This window comes from Oncorhynchus nerka, unplaced genomic scaffold, assembly GCF_034236695.1.
Source record: "Oncorhynchus nerka isolate Pitt River unplaced genomic scaffold, Oner_Uvic_2.0 unplaced_scaffold_1366, whole genome shotgun sequence".
Lineage (NCBI taxonomy): Eukaryota > Metazoa > Chordata > Actinopteri > Salmoniformes > Salmonidae > Oncorhynchus > Oncorhynchus nerka.
The window spans coordinates 63668-82277 of record NW_027039981.1 but is presented as its reverse complement, the minus strand read 5'-3'; the positions used below and the strand labels follow the sequence as shown (position 1 = coordinate 82277).

At 45.8% G+C, this 18610-nt stretch overlaps 1 protein-coding gene across 1 annotated transcript; it reads left to right on the top strand.

Annotated features, from left to right (window-relative positions):
* Nucleotides 1-7529: 7529 nt before the first annotated feature.
* LOC135568867 (chromatin assembly factor 1 subunit A-like) lies at nucleotides 7530-10144 on the top strand. The gene is made up of 2 exons (XM_065015647.1): nucleotides 7530-8264; nucleotides 8498-10144. The coding sequence occupies exons 1-2, from the start codon at nucleotides 7530-7532 to the stop codon at nucleotides 9170-9172; spliced, it is 1410 nt and encodes a 469-aa protein (XP_064871719.1). The 3' UTR covers nucleotides 9173-10144.
* Nucleotides 10145-18610: the final 8466 nt, after the last annotated feature.

The following is an 18610-nucleotide window of genomic DNA, read 5'->3' as shown; positions in this document are numbered from 1 at the left end:
CCACTTTAAACAATGCTACCTAATATAATGTTTACATACCCTACATTATTCATCTCATATGTATACGTATATACTGTACTCTATATCATCTACTGCATCCTTATGTAATACATGTATCACTAGCCACTTTAACTATGCCACTTTGTTTACATACGCATTTCATATGTATATACTGTACTCGATACCATCTACTGTATCTTGCCTATGCTGCTCTGTACCATCACTCATTCATATATCTTTATGTACATATTCTTTACCCCCTTACACTGTGTATAAGACAGTAGTTTTGGAATTGTTAGTTAGATTACTTGTTGGTTATTACTGCATTGTCGGAACTAGAATCACAAGCATTTCGCTACACTCGCATTAACATCTGCTAACCATGTGTATGTGACAAATAAAATTTGATTTGATTTGATTTGATTCAGTGTGAACCTGCTTTCATCTGTGAAGAGCACAGGGCGCCAGTGGCGAATTTGCCAATCTTGGTGTTCTCTGGCAAATGCCAAACATCCTGCATGGTGTTGGGCTGTAAGCACAACCCCCACCTGTGGACGTTGGGCCCACATACCACCCTCATGGAGTCTGTTTCTGACCGTTTGAGCAGACACATGCACATTTCTGGCCTGCTGGAGGTCATTTTGCAGGGCTCTGGCAGTGCTCCTCCTTCTCCTCCTTGCACAAAGGCGGAGGTAGCGGTCCTGCTGCTGGGTTGTTGCCCTCCTACGGCCTCCTCCACGTCTCCTGATGTACTGGCCTGTCTCCTGGTAGCGCCTCCATGTTCTGGACACTACGCTGACAGTCACAGCAAACCTTCTTGCCACAGCTCGCATTGAGGGGAATATGAGGGAAGAAATATGATAGAGTGGAATATGATAGAGGGTAATATGATATATAAGGAAAATGATAGAGGGGAATATGATAGAAGCAATATGATAGAGAGGAATATGATGGAAGGGAATATGATAGAGGGAATATGATAGAGGGGAATATAATTCCCAGAATATGATGGAAAGGAATATGATAGAGGGAATATGATAGAGGGAATATGATACAGGGGAATATGATGGAAGGGAATATGATAGAGGGAATATGATAGAGAGGAATATGATAGAGGGAATATGTTAGAAGGGGAATATGATGGAAGGGAATATGATAGAGGGAATATGATAGAGAGGAATATGATAGAGGGAATATGTTAGAGGGGAATATGATGGAAGGGAATATGATAGAGGGGGAATATGATAGAGGGGAGTATGATCGAGGGAATATGATAGAGGGGAATATGATCGAGAGGAATATGATAGAGGGAATATAATTCCCAGAATATGATAGAGGGGAATATGATGGAAGGGTATATGATAGAGGGGAATATAATTCCCAGAATATGATGGAAGGGAAAATGATAGAGGGAATATGATAGAGGGAATATGATAGAGGGGAATATGATAGAGGGAATATGATAGAGGGGAATATGATAGAGGGAATATGATAGAGGGGAATATGATAGAGGGAATATGATAGAGAGAATATGATAGAGGGTATATGATAGAGGGAATATGATAGAGGGGAATATGATGGAAGGGTAAATGATAGAGGGAATATGATAAGTGATGATTTTAGTTTGTATATCTTGGTGGGGCAAAGAAAAAAAAAATGTTGGATGCATGCCAACAAAACCACTACACAATACAACACTAAACAATACATTAATTGCACTATAACTGTGAAAGATGGTGCCCACATACTGTTAGAGCCTACATAAAGCTGTCCCAACAGCAGAGTCCCAACATCAGTACCACTGCTGCACCTGGCTATCAGCAAAGCCTTGTCTGGTAGTGGAATAGTTCATTCATTCGGTGAGGCACATGGTCTGCTAACAGCTTACTTTCTTAGCTACAGTATATATATATCTCTCTGCCACATTACATCATTTATGTAGCAGCATACAATACATTTTTGGACTCACCTTGTTGTGCTGTGCTCACTTGAACAGGAAGGTGGCGCGGCTGTCCATCTTGGGAAAATTTTGTCATCAAACTTTGTTATCAAAATCTGGCATTCTCTGGATTCATGGTGCCTTCAGGAAAACTGGGAACTCAACAACAACAAAAAGCTTGAATCATGATGACGTCAGTGATCTTCAGGTAGTAGCTCTAAAATGAGGCCTGAGTTCCGAATGTACAATTCTGAGCTGGATGAAAGTTCGTAGCTCATTTTCCCGAGTTCCCAGATGTCTTGAACTTACTAAAGTCAGATTTTGCAGTTCCGAGTTAACAGTTGTTTTGAGCGCGGCAGAAATAATGCTTCATTGACAGCATGGCCAATGTTGAATGTTTATGATTTTAAACTAGGAAAAGAGACCCTTAATCTTAGACTTGGGAATACACATCCACTCCAGTGAATAGCAGGCTAATGATTGCATTGCAATGCTTGCAGTTAGCCACTGATTCCTTCCAAACCAATCATTGTTGAGTTTGCGATATCCAACTGAATGTTTATGTCCAATGGCCAATGAGCACCGATACGTTTTATCTATAATTAACAAATCAAAATATATTATATATTTGAGATTCTTCAAAGTTGCCACCCGTTGCCTTGATGTCAGCTTTGTACACTTTTGGCGATCTCACAACCAGCTTCAGCTGTAATGCTTTTCCAACAGTCTTGAAGGAGTTCCCACATATGCTGAGCACTTGTTGGCTGCTTTTCCTTCACTCTTCGGTCAAACTCATCCCAAACCATCTCAATTGGGTTGAGGTCGGGTGATTGTGGAGGCCAGGTCATCTGATGCAGCACTCATCACTCTCCTTCTTGTTCAAATAGCCCTTACACAGCCTGGAGGTGTGTTGGGTCATTGTCCTGTTGAAAACAAATGACAGTTCCACTAAGTGCAAACCAGATGGGATGGCGGTTCGCTGCAGAATGCTGTGGTAGCCATGCCGGTTAAGTGTGCTTGAATTGTAAATAAATCCCAGACAGTGTCACCAGCAAAGCACCTCCATACCATCACACCTCCTCCATGCTTCACGCTGGGAACTACATATGCGGAGATCATCCATTCACCTACTCTGCATCTCACAAAGACACAGCGGTTGGAACCAAAATCTCAAATTTGGACTGATCAGACAAATGGACAGATTTCTACTGGTCTAATGTCTATTGCTTGTGTTTCTAGGCCCAAACAAGTCTCTTCTTATTATTGGTGTCCTTTAGTAGTGGTTTCTTTGCAGAAATTCGACCATGAAGGACTGATTCATGCAGTCTCCTCAAAACAGTTGATGTTGAGATGTGTCTGTTACTTGAACTCTGTGAAGCATATCTTTGGAATGCAATTTATGAGGCTGGTAACTCTAATGAACGTATCCTCTGCAACAGAGGTAACTCTGGGTCTTCCTTTCCTGTGGCGGTCCTCATGAGAGCCAGTTTCATCATAGCGCTTGATGGTTCTTCAAATCAAAGTTTATTTGTCACGTGCGCTGAATACATCAGGTGTTGAGCTTGTGAAATGCTTACTTACATGCTCTAACCAATAGTGCAAGAAAGGTATTAGGTGAACAATAGGTAAGTAAAGAAATAAAACAACAGTAAAAAGACAGTGAAAAATAACAGTAGCGAGGCTATAAAAGTAGCAAGGCTACATACCTGTTAGTCAGGCTGATTGAGGTAGTATGTACATGTAGATATGATTAAAGTGACTGTGCATATATGATGAACAGTGAGTAGCAGTAGCGTACAAGAGGGGTTGGGGGGGGGGGGTTTCAAAGTTCTTGACATCTTCCTGATTGTCTGATCTTCATGTCTTAAAGTAATGATGGACTGTCATTTCCCTTCGCTGTTTTGAACTGTTCTTGCCATAATATGGACTTTTTTGAAAGAGTAGGTGTGTCCAAACGTTTGACTGGTAAACATTGACATTAGTGGTAGGCTCAGATCAAACAAATAACCTAAGTAAACCTGGAAGCTAGTTGTGATATCTAAAACATATTGACTTTGAATTAGTCAAAACACCTGTATTATGAATGGTCAACCATTTGATATGAGGTAGAGCATTTTATTTGAATAAAAAAGGTGGTTACATGGATTCAATGCAAATATCAGTTATGACTGTGCTGCATAGGCTAAAAAAGTGAATTGTTCCAGCATTTGACTACACATGAGAGCTTCTGTGGGTAGTCATGGCAATGAGGCCTTCATTGTGACATCACAAGATTCTGATTCTGGGAGGTTAGCTGTTGTACAGACAAACAGAACAGTGTAAAGGTACTGATTCAACTAACTACTGACAGATTATTAATGTCCTATTTCATTAGAGAGAGAGAACACGTTGCTTACTGGAGAGGTAGGTTGTAATATAACTTACTGTATAACTATGTTTCTGTAGAATAACTACTTTTCAAATTACTTGTGTACTTACATGACCTTTTATTTAGGCCTAACATGCAATCATGGTGACAAGTGAAACTGTTGACGAGAGACAGTTTGTTTCAATCCAATTTTTGTGAGAAAATGGTTCATCCTGACACCTGAGATGACATGTTAGTTGTTGTAGTGAGCCAGGCTAATGGCAAATGCATTATATTGATGAAAGAAAACCCTCTCTCTGTGTTAATAACAACCATAATTGTAATCAATTATCTGAATAAATATGTACCAAAAGGGAAGGTTATGTAAAAGAACAAGTCGACCTCCCTAATTTGTAGTTGCTAAATTGCTAATGAAAATCAGCTTTTCTTAAATGAATGGTCATCCATTTCAAATGGTTGAATTGATAGACCTCTTTACATGAAGGTGCAAACAGGGGCACTCAAAGAGAAGACTGGAGTGTTTACCTCCTTGTTTTATACAATATATGAAACTGTACAATAAGTTAGGTCCTGCATGGATACAGAGTCATTTTCTACCCCAAACCTTTTTTGAATGATATGATATAAGTGATTAGTGTGTTTTGTGAAAACCAGGCCCAATATGGAGTGGGGGAGGGGGTGGATAAGGCTCAGTAGTAACGTACAGAGAGAGACTGAAGTTTTATTTTTAAAGTCTGTGTTGTGCTTTGTCATCTCCAATGGCAACGCCTTGCATCACAATGATGATGTCATAAAGGATATTGTGCACATAATGATAATAATTCAGATAGACCTATTGCGTAATCATCTCTGGATCAGGATTGTCATTTGCTTCATTGTAAGTAAATGGGGAAAAAATGTGTGCACATTGTAAAGAGATGCATTATTCTTTGGTGAGCAACACGCCACTTACTACAACGTTATGTATTTTCCAGAGTTATTGTTAGCTAGGAGGAAGACATGGAGGGTTCAACGCTGACACAGAGGAGGGCTGAGTGTCAGTTGAAGGAAAGGGAGATCCAGACAGACTACATGATGGAGCTGGGAGCCAGGTTGGCTCTGGTGAGACAGATCCAGAGGGAGCAGGAGAAGGAGATGAAGAGGATTTGGTTTGAGACGAGGAAAATGCCAAGCCTGATTGAGGAGGTAACAAGACCAACTTTGACAAAGTTGACTAGAGTTCTATTGAACAATATTGATTAAAGCAAATACATGTCAATATACGGGCAAAATGTGCGATATGCCATGAATTGTAAGCTAACAATATTTTGTCTGACATCTTTTCTTGTGTTGTATCGTGTCTGTCTCTCTGTTTGAGTATTGTTATGGACATAGTCCTCAGTTCTTATGGTTGTCTTAAATAAATAAAAATAACTAGACCAAGCGATCTCTCGTAGACCTTCATATCAGGATTATATGGTTTGTCCCACCTAGTTACCTTAAGTTGAATGCACTAACTGTAAGTCATTCTGGATAAAAGCATCTGAAAGATGTCTAAAATGTCAAATCTTATGCTGGGTGTGGGGCATGTATTTTTACAATTAGTTGACCCATTGGCTAGAAGACCCAGGGTTGGTACAGACTGGTGCAGAGCATCTGAGAGGACACTAGATATATACAGTGCCTTTGGAAAGAATTCGGACACCTTGACTTTTTCTACCTTTTTTTTATATATGCAAATTGTTAGCAACTACAAACAATACCCCATATTGACAAAGCAAATACAGGTTTTTAGAAATGTTGAAATACCTTTTTACATAAGTATTCAGACCCTTTGCTATGAGACTGGAAAATGAGCTCATGTTCATCCTGTTTCCACTGATCATCCTTGAGATGTTTCTGCAACATGACTGGAATCCACCAGTTGTATATTCAACTGATTGGACATGATTTGGAAAGGCACACACCTGTCTATATAAGGTCCCACAGTTGACAGTTCATGTCAGAGCAAACAACAAACCATGAGGTTGAAGGAATTCTCCGTAGAGATCCGAAACAGGATTGTGTCGAGGCACAGATCTGGGGAAGGGTACAAAACCCCTCCTCAACATTGAAGGTCCCCAAGAACGCACTGTTCTCCATCATTCTTAAATGGAAGATGTTTGGAACCACCAAGACTCTTCCTAGAACTGGCCGCCCAGCCAAACTGAGCAATCGAGGGAGAAGGGCCTTGGTCAGAGAGGTGACCAAGAACCAGATGGTGACTCTGACAGAGCTCTAGAGTTCCTCTGTGGAGATGGGAGAACCTTCCAGAAGGACAACCATCTCTGCAGCACTCCATCAATCAGGCCTTTAAGGTAGAGTGGCCCGATGGAAGCCACTCCTCAGTAGAAGGCACTTGACATCCCGCTTGGAGTTTGCCAAAAGGGACCTGAAGTCTCTCAGACCATGAGAAACAAGATGGTCTGGTCTGATGAAATCAAGATTGAAGTCTTTTGCCCCAATGCCAAGGGTCACATCTGGAGTAAATCTGCCACCACCCCTTCGGTGAAGCATGGAAAAAAAATATTTATTACATTTTTGAATTAGGCTGTAAGGTAACAAAATGTGGAAAAAGTGAAGGGGTCTGAATACTTTCCGAAGGCACTGTATATGGGATAAGTAAATAGCGTTGACTCATAAAGTATGTATGTCGTGAATGTGATCACTTTCAACATGTCTGTTTCTTTTCTCCCGCAGAATGTGAGAGATGTGACCAACCGTCCACTCACTGAGTTCATGGCTCCCTGTATTGACTCCCTCCCACCGCTGGCTTTCACCATTCGGAGGCCTATACCAACCATGTTACATCCCCCCTCTCCATTGGCCATACGCGCTCAGGATGCACAGCGGTTCATTCTATTTTCATACTTTGTCCCTGCTGAGTGCCCAGTTGCCACAGAGGCCACAACAGATGTATCTACTGGTAAAAGAGAGGACTTATTGACAGATACACATCTTTCCTCAATGCTGCATCGATACCTGCCACACTTCTTGAATGATGACTCCATTCCACCACAGCAGACAGTAGAGGGAACCACTGAGCTCTCAGTTGCTCCAGTGGCAATATCTAATATAAAGGAAGAGGACAGATTCTATCCTTTCTCCCTCCCACCACTGGCTCAGCGGTTCGTTGGCAATTCATTCAGAAGTCTTCCTTCAGTGCTGCCTCCATGCCTGCCACCAATCTTTGACGATGACTTCATGCCTCCAGAGCAGACAGTAGAGGATGCCTATAAGGTCTCAGGTGCTACAGAGAACACTTCAGGCACATCTACTGTTGATGGAGTGGACAGATCAACAGCTAAATGCCCTGTCCCAATGCTGCCTCCAAGTCTGCCACCTGTCTTTGGCATTGACTACAAACTGCCAGAGGAGGCAGTAGAGGCAACCAACAAGTGTCCAGTCGCCAGTGAATCTGCCGCTTCCGTGTCCGCTGTCCTCCAAGAGGAGCTTCCTGCACCCGCAGCACTGCCTCTAAGGCTGCCCTGCACCCACAGCATTGACCACAAACAGCTATGGGAGAAAGTTGAGGACAACACAGAGTTCTCAGTAGACAAAGAAGCAACTGTTGCCATTTACACTTGGGAAGATAAAAGTCCTTCAGTTCTGCCATGCATCCACAACAACAACGACCACCAACTACCAGAGGAGACAGTTGAGGACAACACAGAGTGCTCAGTTGACACAGAGGCAAGTGCAGTTGCATCCACTGTCAAGAGAGAGGAACTGATAGGTGAGAAAAGCCCTGTCCGAGCAATTCCTCCAATCCTGGGATGCATCCATAACAAGGACCACAAGGAGCCAGAGCAGAAAGTGAAGGGCCCTAGTGAAGAGGTGGATCTCTGCCCTCACGCTCACCAGCTGGACCCAGATGTTAACTTAACTCTGGCAACCCGCAATGATGAACCCAGGACCTGGACCCTGGAAGAGGCAAAGGTAGGTGTCCTATTTTACACTACTACTTTACAGGTATGGGGGTCAGTTCCATTTCAATTCAAAGCATTGAAGAGAATTGGAATTTTAGAGTTCTTCTTGAATTGACTGGAATTGACCCCAACCTTGCTGCTCTTTGACCCATGAGGTCATCATTGTATGTCGATCACTCAAATGTGTATTGAATGTGACACATTGGAACAATATTACATCTAGAGTCAATGTCTTCCTGTCAGGATTATTGGATAGGCCTTGAAATTGAGAGTGAAGAGAGGAGCGTCAAGGAGGAGGTGAGACAGAGGGAGGGATTGAAGCGTGAGGCGGACTGTGCCCATTCCAAGAGCTCCAATGGGATGGTTTCATCAGAGAGAGCAGAGACCATCCTTGGAAGAGTGGGTTTTCTGGTCATGAACCACATGCAGAAAATCCCATTTTTGAAGATGAAGGAAAAAGAGAAAAATAAGAATCTGCATAAGAAGTTGAAAGATGACGAGAAAGAGAGAAAGGAGAAGAAAAACAAGGAGGAGGAGAACAAAAAGAGGGAGAAGAAAGAGATGAATGAGAGAGAGAAAGAGCAGAAGAAAGTCATGAAGGCTGAGAAAAAGAGGGAGAAGTTGGAACAGAAAAAGAGAGAGAAGGAAAGAAAAGAGAAGGAAAAGGCAGAGAAAAAGAGGTTAGAGGGGCTGATGAAGATACACAATGACATGATGAAAGACAGGATTAAGAAAGAGAAGAAGTGTTCTGAGGAGCTGAAAAAGAGAGAGAAAGCTCAAGCTGAGTTCTTGGAGATGGAGAGAAAGATTCAAGAAAAGGAGGAGAAGAAGAGAGAAAAGAGGAGGAAAGAGGAGAGGAAGAGACTAGAGAAGAAGAAAAAGAGGAGCCAGCTGGAGGTGGAACTGAGAGGGCGATAGAAGAGCAGGGAAAGGATGAAAGCTTGAAGATGGATGAGTAGACTAGGTATTAGAGAGAGAGAGAGCAGGGCGGGATACTGTATTTTTGCATGCAATGAAAAATGCAATAAAAAAAATCTTTAAAAAGGTTTACTCTCTGTTTGATTTTTGTCAAGGCATACTGTATAACACAGTATAAACACACAATGTTTACATTTCACAAATCTGGGGAGTGTTGCACTGTTAAAATGTTGAATTCCAAATCTACCCGATGGAGCGGAGCTGTGCTGAGATGAGGAGGACGGAAAGGGAGGGGGAGTAGATGGAGGGTAGAGCGGAGTTTGTTAGAGAGGAAATTGATAGAGATGAATACGACAGAGATGAATATGATAGAGGGGAATATAATAGAGAGGAATATGAGAGAGAGGTATATGATAGAGGGGAATACGATAGAGAGGAATATGATAGAAGGGAATATTATATTTTATTTATTTTATTTCATTCAACATTTATTTAACTCGGCAATTCAGACACTGAATAGGACAAAACACACATCACAACAAGAGTGACAACACAACACTACATAATGATAGACCCAACACGACAACATAGCACGGCAGCAACACATGACAACACAACATGGTTGCAACGGAAACCTGACAACAACATGGAGGCAATACAACATGTTAGCAGAACAAAACAGGGCACAAACATTGTAAGGCACAGCAAACAGCAAAAAACACAAGAAGGTAGGGACAACAATACATCACTCAAAGCAGCCATAGAGGGAATATGATAGAGGCACATGATAGAGGGGAATATGACTAAGGGAGTATGAAATAGAGGAATATGATAGATGGATACAATAGAGAGATATTTGACAGAGGAATATGATATAGAGGATTGTAATAAGATAGAGGGAATATGATAGAGGGGAAAATTAGTCATACGATAGAGTCATACGATAGAGGGAGTATGATAGAGTGGAATATGACCGAGGAAATATGATAGAGTGAATATGATAGAGAGGAATATGATAGAGGGGAATATGATAGAGTGAATATGATAGAGGGAAAACGATAGAGGGGAATATTATAGAGGGAATATGATAGAGGGGAATATTATAGAGTGGAATATGATAGAGGGGAATATGATAGAGAGGAAAATGATAGAGAGAAATATGATAGAGGGGAATGTGATATATAATAAATATGATAGAGGGTAATATGATATTTAAGGAATATGATAGACAGGAATACGATAGAGATTGAAATGATAGAGGGAATATGTGTCATTCCTGCTACCTATCTTCCCCCCTCTCTGTCGAGGGCGCCAAGCTCCCCTGCATTGATCTCTTCTGCCATCATCATTACTCACACCTGCCTTGCCCCATCTTGCGGGTCAGCGATTATTGTTCTCACCTGGACTCAATCACCTCTATCATTACCTTCCCCATATCTGTCGGGTTCCACTCTCTGTTCCCTGCTTCTGTATTGATTGTCATATGTCCTTGTTTACCAGTGTGCTGACACTGTTCCTGTCTTGTTCTATGTCTGTTCACAATTAAATGTTTAACTCCCAGTACCTGCTTCTCATCTCCGGCGTCGGTCCTTAAATTATGATAGAGATGAACATGACAGAGGGGAATATGATAGAGTGAATATGATAGAGGGAAAACGATAGAGGGGAATATTATAGAGGGAATATGATAGAGGGGAATATTATAGAGTGGAATATGATAGAGGGGAATATGATAGAGAGGAAAATGATAGAGAGAAATATGATAGAGGGGAATGTGATATATAATAAATATGATAGAGGGTAATATGATATTTAAGGAATATGATAGACAGGAATACGATAGAGATTGAAATGATAGAGGGAATATGTGTCATTCCTGCTACCTATCTTCCCCCCTGTCTGTCGAGGGCGCCAAGCTCCCCTGCATTGATCTCTTCTGCCATCATCATTACTCACACCTGCCTTGCCCCATCTTGCGGGTCAGCGATTATTGTTCTCACCTGGACTCAATCACCTCTATCATTACCTTCCCCATATCTGTCGGGTTCCACTCTCTGTTCCCTGCTTCTGTATTGATTGTCATATGTCCTTGTTTACCAGTGTGCTGACACTGTTCCTGTCTTGTTCTATGTCTGTTCACAATTAAATGTTTAACTCCCAGTACCTGCTTCTCATCTCCGGCGTCGGTCCTTAAATTATGATAGAGATGAACATGACAGAGGGGAATATGATAGAGATGATTATGATGGAGGGAATATGATAGAGGGTGTCACGACTTCCGCCAAAGTTTCCTCCTCTGCCTGTTCGGGCGGGGCTCGGCAGTCGTCGTCACCGGCCTGCTAGCCGCCACCGTTTGTTTTGTCTTATTAGTTGCACCTGTGTCTATTTGTGTTTGCTTGATTGGCTTCCTTATTTAAAGTTAGTATACCCGCTCTTGTTTTGTGCGGGATTATTCTTGTGTTACGTTTGTATGTTGTTAGGTGTGTTCGTGCTCTGGACCTGGTACCCTGTGTTTTGGGTTGGTCCATATTTTTCCGCGCCCTGTGTTGTGGGCATTGCTTTTGGTCCCGAATTAAAGTGCACTTCTTCCTGTGGAACTCTCTGCTCTCTGCGCCTGATTCTTCCTCACACACCTAGTCCCTCGTGACAGACTCCCGCACCCCGTGATTGGAATTAGCAGAAGCAGCCGCACCTCCTATCCCATCAATGGAGGAGAGGGTCCTCCATCACACCAGCATTCTCCACCAAATAGGATCTGCGAAGGATCTGATGATAGAGAGGATGGACCGATGGGAGAGGAGTGGCCTTCCTACCTCATCTCCAGCACCCCCTCCACCAGCACCTCCTACCCCTGCTTCAGCATCCGGCTCCGGGGCTCTGCGTCTGGCGCTCCCTAGGGAGTATGATGGGACGGCGGCTGGGTGTCAGGGGTTCCTCCTCCAACTAGAACTATACCTGGCGACCGTCCGTCCTACTCCCTCAGGGGAGGAGAGCGGGAGCGTCCGAGTCTCCTGTCTGACGGGACGAGCCCTGGAGTGGGCAAACGCAGTGTGGAATGGCCCAGACTCGGCGAGGGATCACTACCCATAGTTCACCCGCCGATTCCGAGATGTGTTCAATCACCCACCAGAGGGTCGTGCAGCGGGTGAACGGCTGTTCCACCTGCGACAGGAGACGAGGAGCGCGCAGGAGCAGGGTGGAACGACAGGGCTTTGATGGACTATTTCCGATGTAGCCTCAGGGAGGACGTCCGCAGGGAGCTAGCGTGTCGGGACACCACCCTCAGTTTGGATGAACTTATAGACATGTCCATTCGTCTGGACAAACTGCTGGCTGCCCGCGGGCATCCGGAACAGGCCCTGTTGTTTCCACCCCAGGCCCTCCTGCTCCCATCCCCATGGAGTTAGGGGGCTGCATCGAGGGGACCCGGAGGAGGAGTTTCTTCCTGCACCAGTTGTGGTCGGCGAGGACACACGGCCGACCGGTGCTGGAGGAACTCGGCTGGGAGTCGGGGGGGCAGGCGGAGCACTACTCGGTCACCCCAGGTGAGTCAGCACCAGACTCACCCAGAGCTTCCTGTCGGTCTTATATTTTTGTGTTAACCTCTTTTCCTGGGTTTTCTCCCTCTCTACAGCATAAGGCGCTAGTCGATTCAGGCGCAGCTGGGAACTTCATGGATCGTGGGCTCGCGTTAAGGCTAGGGATTCCCCTGGTGTCGTTAGACCTACCTTTCCCCGTGCACTCCTTAGATAGCCAACCATTTGGGTCAGGAGTGGTCAGGGAGGCCATGGTGCCACTGGACATGGTAACGCAGGGGGGTCATAAGGAGCGGATTACAACACCAGTGGTGTTGGGAATTCCCTGGCTAGCTCATCACAACCCAGTGATTTCCTGGCAACAGGGGGCGCTTAGAGGGTGGTCAGAGGAGTGTTCAGGCAGGTGTATAGGAGTTTCCATTGGTGCGACAACGGTGGAGAGTCCAGACCAGGTTTACACCGTGCGCATTTGGCTGTCGCCTTCAGTAAGAGGAAGGCGACCCAATTACCACCCCATCGTCGAGGGGACTGCGCGATAGACCTTTCCTAGGAGTCACGTGTACCCATTGTCCCAGGAGGAGACGGTAGCTATGGAGACATATGTTACTGAATCTCTGGGACAGGGGTACATTCGGCCCTCCGCATCACCCATCTCCTCAAGCTTCTTTTTTTGTGAAGAAGAAGGAGGGAGGTCTGAGCCCGTGCATTGATTATCGAGGTCTAAATTCTATCACAGTGGGGTTTACTTACACACTACCTCTCATCGCTACGGCAGTGGAATCGTTTCACGCTTCTTCACAAAACTGGACCTGAGGAGTGCGTATAATCTGGAGCGGATCCGGGGAAGGGATGAGTGGTTAACCGCATTTAGTACTGCATCTGGCCATTCTGAGTACCGCGTCATGCCATATGGGTTGAAGAATGCTCGAGCCGTCTTCAACTCTTCGTAGACGAGATTCTCGAGACCTGCTCGGGCAGGGAGTGGTAGTGTACATCGATGACATCCTGATCTATTCTGCCACCACGCGGCGCACGTGTCTCTGGTGCGTAAGGTACTTGGGCGACTGCTGGAGCATGACCTGTATGTCAAGGCTGAGAAATGTGTGTTCTTCAAACAGGCCGTTTTCTTCCTGGGTTATCGTATTTCTACCTCCGGGTGGTGATGGAGTGTGACTGCATTACAGCCGTGCGTAATTGGCTGACTCCGACCACGGTGAAAGAGATGCAGCGGTTTTAGGGTTTGCCAATTACTACAAAACTCCTGGGTTTTGTTCAGGTGGCTGCTCCCATTACCTCACTGCTGAAGGGAGGACCGGTGCACTTGCGTTGGTCAGCAGAGGCGGGCAGAGCTTTCAGTCGCCTGAAGGAGCTGTTCACCAATGCGCCCGTGTTGGCGTATCAGGACCCCTCTTTAGCGTTCATAGTGCAGGTGGACGCGTCCGAGGCTGGGGTCGGGGCCATTCTGTGCCAGCGCTCGGGCGTGCCTCCAAAGCTCCGCCCTTGTGCCTTCTTTTCGAGGAAGCTCGGTCCGGCGGAGCGAAACTATGATGTGGGGGACCGGGAGTTGTTAGCTGTAGTCAAGGCTCTGAAGGTGTGGAGACATTGGCTTGAGGGGGTTAAGCACCCTTTTCTCATCTGGACTGACCATCGTACTCTCGAGTATATCCGGGCAGCGAGGAGGCTGAATCCACATCAGGCTAGGTGGGCCATGTTCTTTACCCGGTTTCGTTTCACCATCTCGTACCGGCCAGGCTCCCAAAGACTAAAGCCGACGCGCTGTCCCGTCTCTATGATACCGAGTGCGGTCCGTCGAGCCGACCCCCATCCTTCCACCTTTATGTATCGTGGCACCGGTAGTATGGGAGGTGGTATCGGAGATAGAGAGGGCATCACGGTTAGAGCCGGCCCCCCCTCAGTGTCCAGCAGGGGCTCAGTACGTGCCGAGGGGGGTCCGTGATAAACTAATCCGTTGGGCTCATACTCTACCCTCCTCGGGGCAGTGATGCCCCCGTGTTCGAACTGGGGGACCGGGTCTGGCTCTCGACACGAAACCTGCCCCTCCGCCTGCCCTGCCGGAAGCTGGGGCCGCAGTGTGTGGGGCCATTTAAAGTCCTGAGGAGAATAAACGAGGTGTGTTACAGGTTACAACTTCCTACGTATTATCATATTAACCCCTCGTTTCATGTGTCTCTCCTCAGGCTGGAGGTGGCTGGTCCCCTTCAAGAAGGTGAGGTCCCTCCACCCCCTCTGGACATCGAGGGGTCCCCGGCGTACACAGTACGTGGCATTCTGGACTCAAGAAGCCGGGTGAGGGGCCTACAGTACCTCGTGGACTGGGAGGGGTACGGTCCGGAGGAGAGGTGCTGGGTACCGGTGGGGGACATTTTGGACCCTTCACTCCTGATAGACTTCCACCGCCTCCACCCAGATCGCCCAGCGACTCGCCCTCCGGGTCGCCCTCGAGGCCAGTGGCAGTGCGCTGCGGGAGCCGCACGTCAGGGGGACGTGCGTCGAAGTTGGCTCCCCTGCCTGTTTGGGCGGTGCTCGGCAGTCGTCGTCACCGGCCTGCTAGCAGCCACCGATCCCTTTTTCATTTTCCATTTGTTTTATCTTATTAGTTGCACCTGTGTCTATTTGTGTTTGCCTGATGGGCTTCCTTATTTAAAGTTAGAATACCCGCCCCTGTTTTGTGCAGGATTATTCTTGTGTTACGTTTGTGTGTTATTAGGTGTGTTCGTGCTCTGGACCTGGTACCCTGTGTTTTGGGTTGGTCCATATTTTCCGTGCCCTGTTTTCTGGGCATTGCTTTTGGTCCCGAATTAAAGTGCACTTCTTCCTGTGGAACTCTCTGCTCTCTGCGCCTGATTATTCCTCACACACCTAGTCCTCGTGACAGAGAGGAATATGATAGAGGGGATTATGATGTATAGTAAAAATGATAGAGGGTAATATGATAGAAGGAATTTGATAGAGCAGAAAATCAAAGAGAGGAATATGATAGAGGGGAAATGATAGAGAGGAATGTGATTGAGTTTAATATGATATTTAATGAACATGATAGAGGCAGGGGCTGAGTCACTTGGTCACCATATTACTGGGTCACTGGGTCACCCTACTGAGTCACCCTATTACAGGGGCTGAGTCACTGGCTTACTGGGGCTCTTTCATACCGTCCCTGGGAGGGGTGCGTCACCTGAGTGGGTTGAGTCACTGATGTGATCTTCCTGTCTGGGTTGGCGCTCCCCCTTGGGTTTTGCCGTGGCGGAGATCTTTGTGGGCTATACTCGGCCTTGTCTCAGGATGGTAAGTTGGTGGTTGAAGATATCCCTCTAGTGGTGTGGGGGCTGTGCTTTGGCAAAGTGGGTGGGTTATATCCTTCCTGTTTGACCCTGTCCGGGAGTGTCCTCGGATGGGGCCACAGTCTCTCCTGACACCTCCTGTCTCAGCCTCCAGTATTTATGCTGCAGTAGTTTATGTGTCGGGGGGCTAGGGTCAGTTTGTTATATCTGGAGTACTTCTCCTGTCCTATTCGGTGTCCTGTGTGAATTTAAGTGTGCTCTCTCTAATTCTCTCTTTCTCTCTTTCTGTCTCTCTCTCGGAGGACCTGAGCCCTAGGACCATGCCTCAGGACTACCTGACATGATGACTCCTTGCTGTCCCCAGTCCACCTGGCCGTGCTGCTGCTCCAGTTTCAACTGTTCTGCCTTATTATTATTGGCCCTTAATGGTCATTTATGAACATTTGAACATCTTGGCCATGTTCTGTTATAATCTCCACCCTGCACAGCCAGAAGAGCACTGGCCACCCCACATAGCCTGGTTCCTCTCTAGGTTTCTTCCTAGGTTTTGGCCTTTCTAGGGAGTTTTTCCTAGCCACCGTGCTTCTACACCTGCATTGCTTGCTGTTTGGGGTTTTAGGCTAGGTTTCTGTACAGCACTTTGAGATATCAGCTGATGTACGAAGGGCTATATAAATACATTTGATTTGACTTGATTTGATTATGATTGAGGGAAAATGTTGGAGAGGAATATGATAGAGGGGAATTTGATAGAGGGGAATATGTGTCACTCCTGCTACCTATCTTCCCCGCTGTCTGTCGAGGGCGCCAAGCTCCCCAGCATTGATCGCTTCTGTCATCATCATTACGCACACCTGCCTTCCCCCATCTTGCGGGTCAGTGATTATTGTTCTCACCTGGACTCAATCACCTCTATCATTATCTTCCCCATATCTGTCGGGTTCCACTCTCTGTTCCCTGTTTCTGCATTGAAAGTCATCTGTCCTTGTTTACCAGTGTGCTGAAGCTGTTCCTGTCTTGACTCCCCGTACCTGCATCTCATCTCCGGCGTCGGTCCTTAAATTATGATAGAGATTAACATGATAGAGAGGGATACACTGCTCAAAAAAATTAAGGGAACACTAAAATAACACATCCTAGATATGAATGAATGAAATATTCTTATTAAATACTTTTTTCTTTACATAGTTGAATGTGCTGACAACAAAATCACACAAAATTATCAATGGAAATCAAATTTATCAACCCATGGAGGTCTGGATTTGGAGTCACACTCAAAATTAAAGTGGAAAAACACACTACAGGCTGATCCAACTTTGATGTGATGTCCTTAAAACAAGTCAAAATGAGGCTCAGTAGTGTGTGTGGCCTCCACGTGCCTGTATGATCTCCCTACAACGCCTGGGCATGCTCCTGATGAGGTGGCGGATGGTCTCCTGAGGGATCTCCTCCCAGACCTGGACTAAAGCATCCGCCAACTCCTGGACAGTCTGTGGTGCAACGTGGCGTTGGTGGATGGAGCGAGACATGATGTCCCAGATTCAGCTCAATTGGATTCAGGTCTGGGGAACGGGCGGGCCAGTCCATAGCATCAATGCCTTCCTCTAGCAGGAACTAGCATTGTCTTGCATTAGGAGGAACCCAGGGCCAACCGCACCAGCATATGGTCTCACAAGGGGTCTGAGGATCTCATCTCGGTACATAATGGCAGTCAGGCTACCTCTGGCGAGCACATGGAGGGCTGTGCGGCCCCCCAAAGAAATGCCACCCCACACCATGACTGACCCACCGCCAATCCGGTCATGCTGGAGGATGTTGCAGGCAGCAGAACGTTCTCCATGGCGTCTCCAGACTCTGTCACGTCTGTCACATGTGCTCAGTGTGAACCTGCTTTCATCTGTGAAGAGCACAGGGCGCCAGTGGCCAATTTGCCAATCTTGGTGTTCTCTGGCAAATGCCAAACGTCCTGCATGGTGTTGGGCTGTAAGCACAACCCCCACCTGTGGACGTCGGGCCCTCATACCACCCTCATGGAGTCTGTTTCTGACCGTTTGAGCAGACACATGCACATTTGTGGCCTGCTGAAGGTCGTTTTGCAGGGCTCTGGCAGTGCTCCTCCTGCTCCTCCTTGCACAAATGCGGAGGTAGCGGTCCTGCTGCTGGGTTGTTGCCCTCCTACGGCCTCCTCCACGTCTCCTGATGTACTGGCCTGTCTCCTGGTAGCGCCTCCATGCTCTTGCCACAGCTCGCATTGAGGGGAATATGACGGAAGAAATGTGATAGAGCGGAATAAAGTTCTCATTTACAATTGCGACCTGGCCAAGATAAAGCAAAGCAGTTCGACACATACAACGACACAGAGTTACACATGGAGTAAAACAAACATACAGTCAATAATACAGTAAAAAAACAAGTCTATATACAATGTGAGCAAATTAGGTGAGAAGGGAGGTAAAGGCAAAAAAGGCCATGGTGGCAAAGTAAATACAATATAGCAAGTAAAACACTGGAATGGTAGTTTTGCAATGGAAGAATGTGCAAAGTAGAAATAAAATTAATGGGGTGCAAAGGAGCAAAATAAATAAATAAATTAAATACAGTTG

Excerpts from the sequence above, each read along its gene's own strand:
- LOC135568867 (XM_065015647.1), top strand. The coding sequence starts at position 7,530 with ATGCCTCCAGAGCAGACAGTAGAGGATGCCTATAAGGTCTCAGGTGCT. Across the intron at positions 8,265-8,497 it reads GGACCCTGGAAGAGGCAAAG|GATTATTGGATAGGCCTTGA; the intron begins GTAGGTGTCCTA and ends TCTTCCTGTCAG.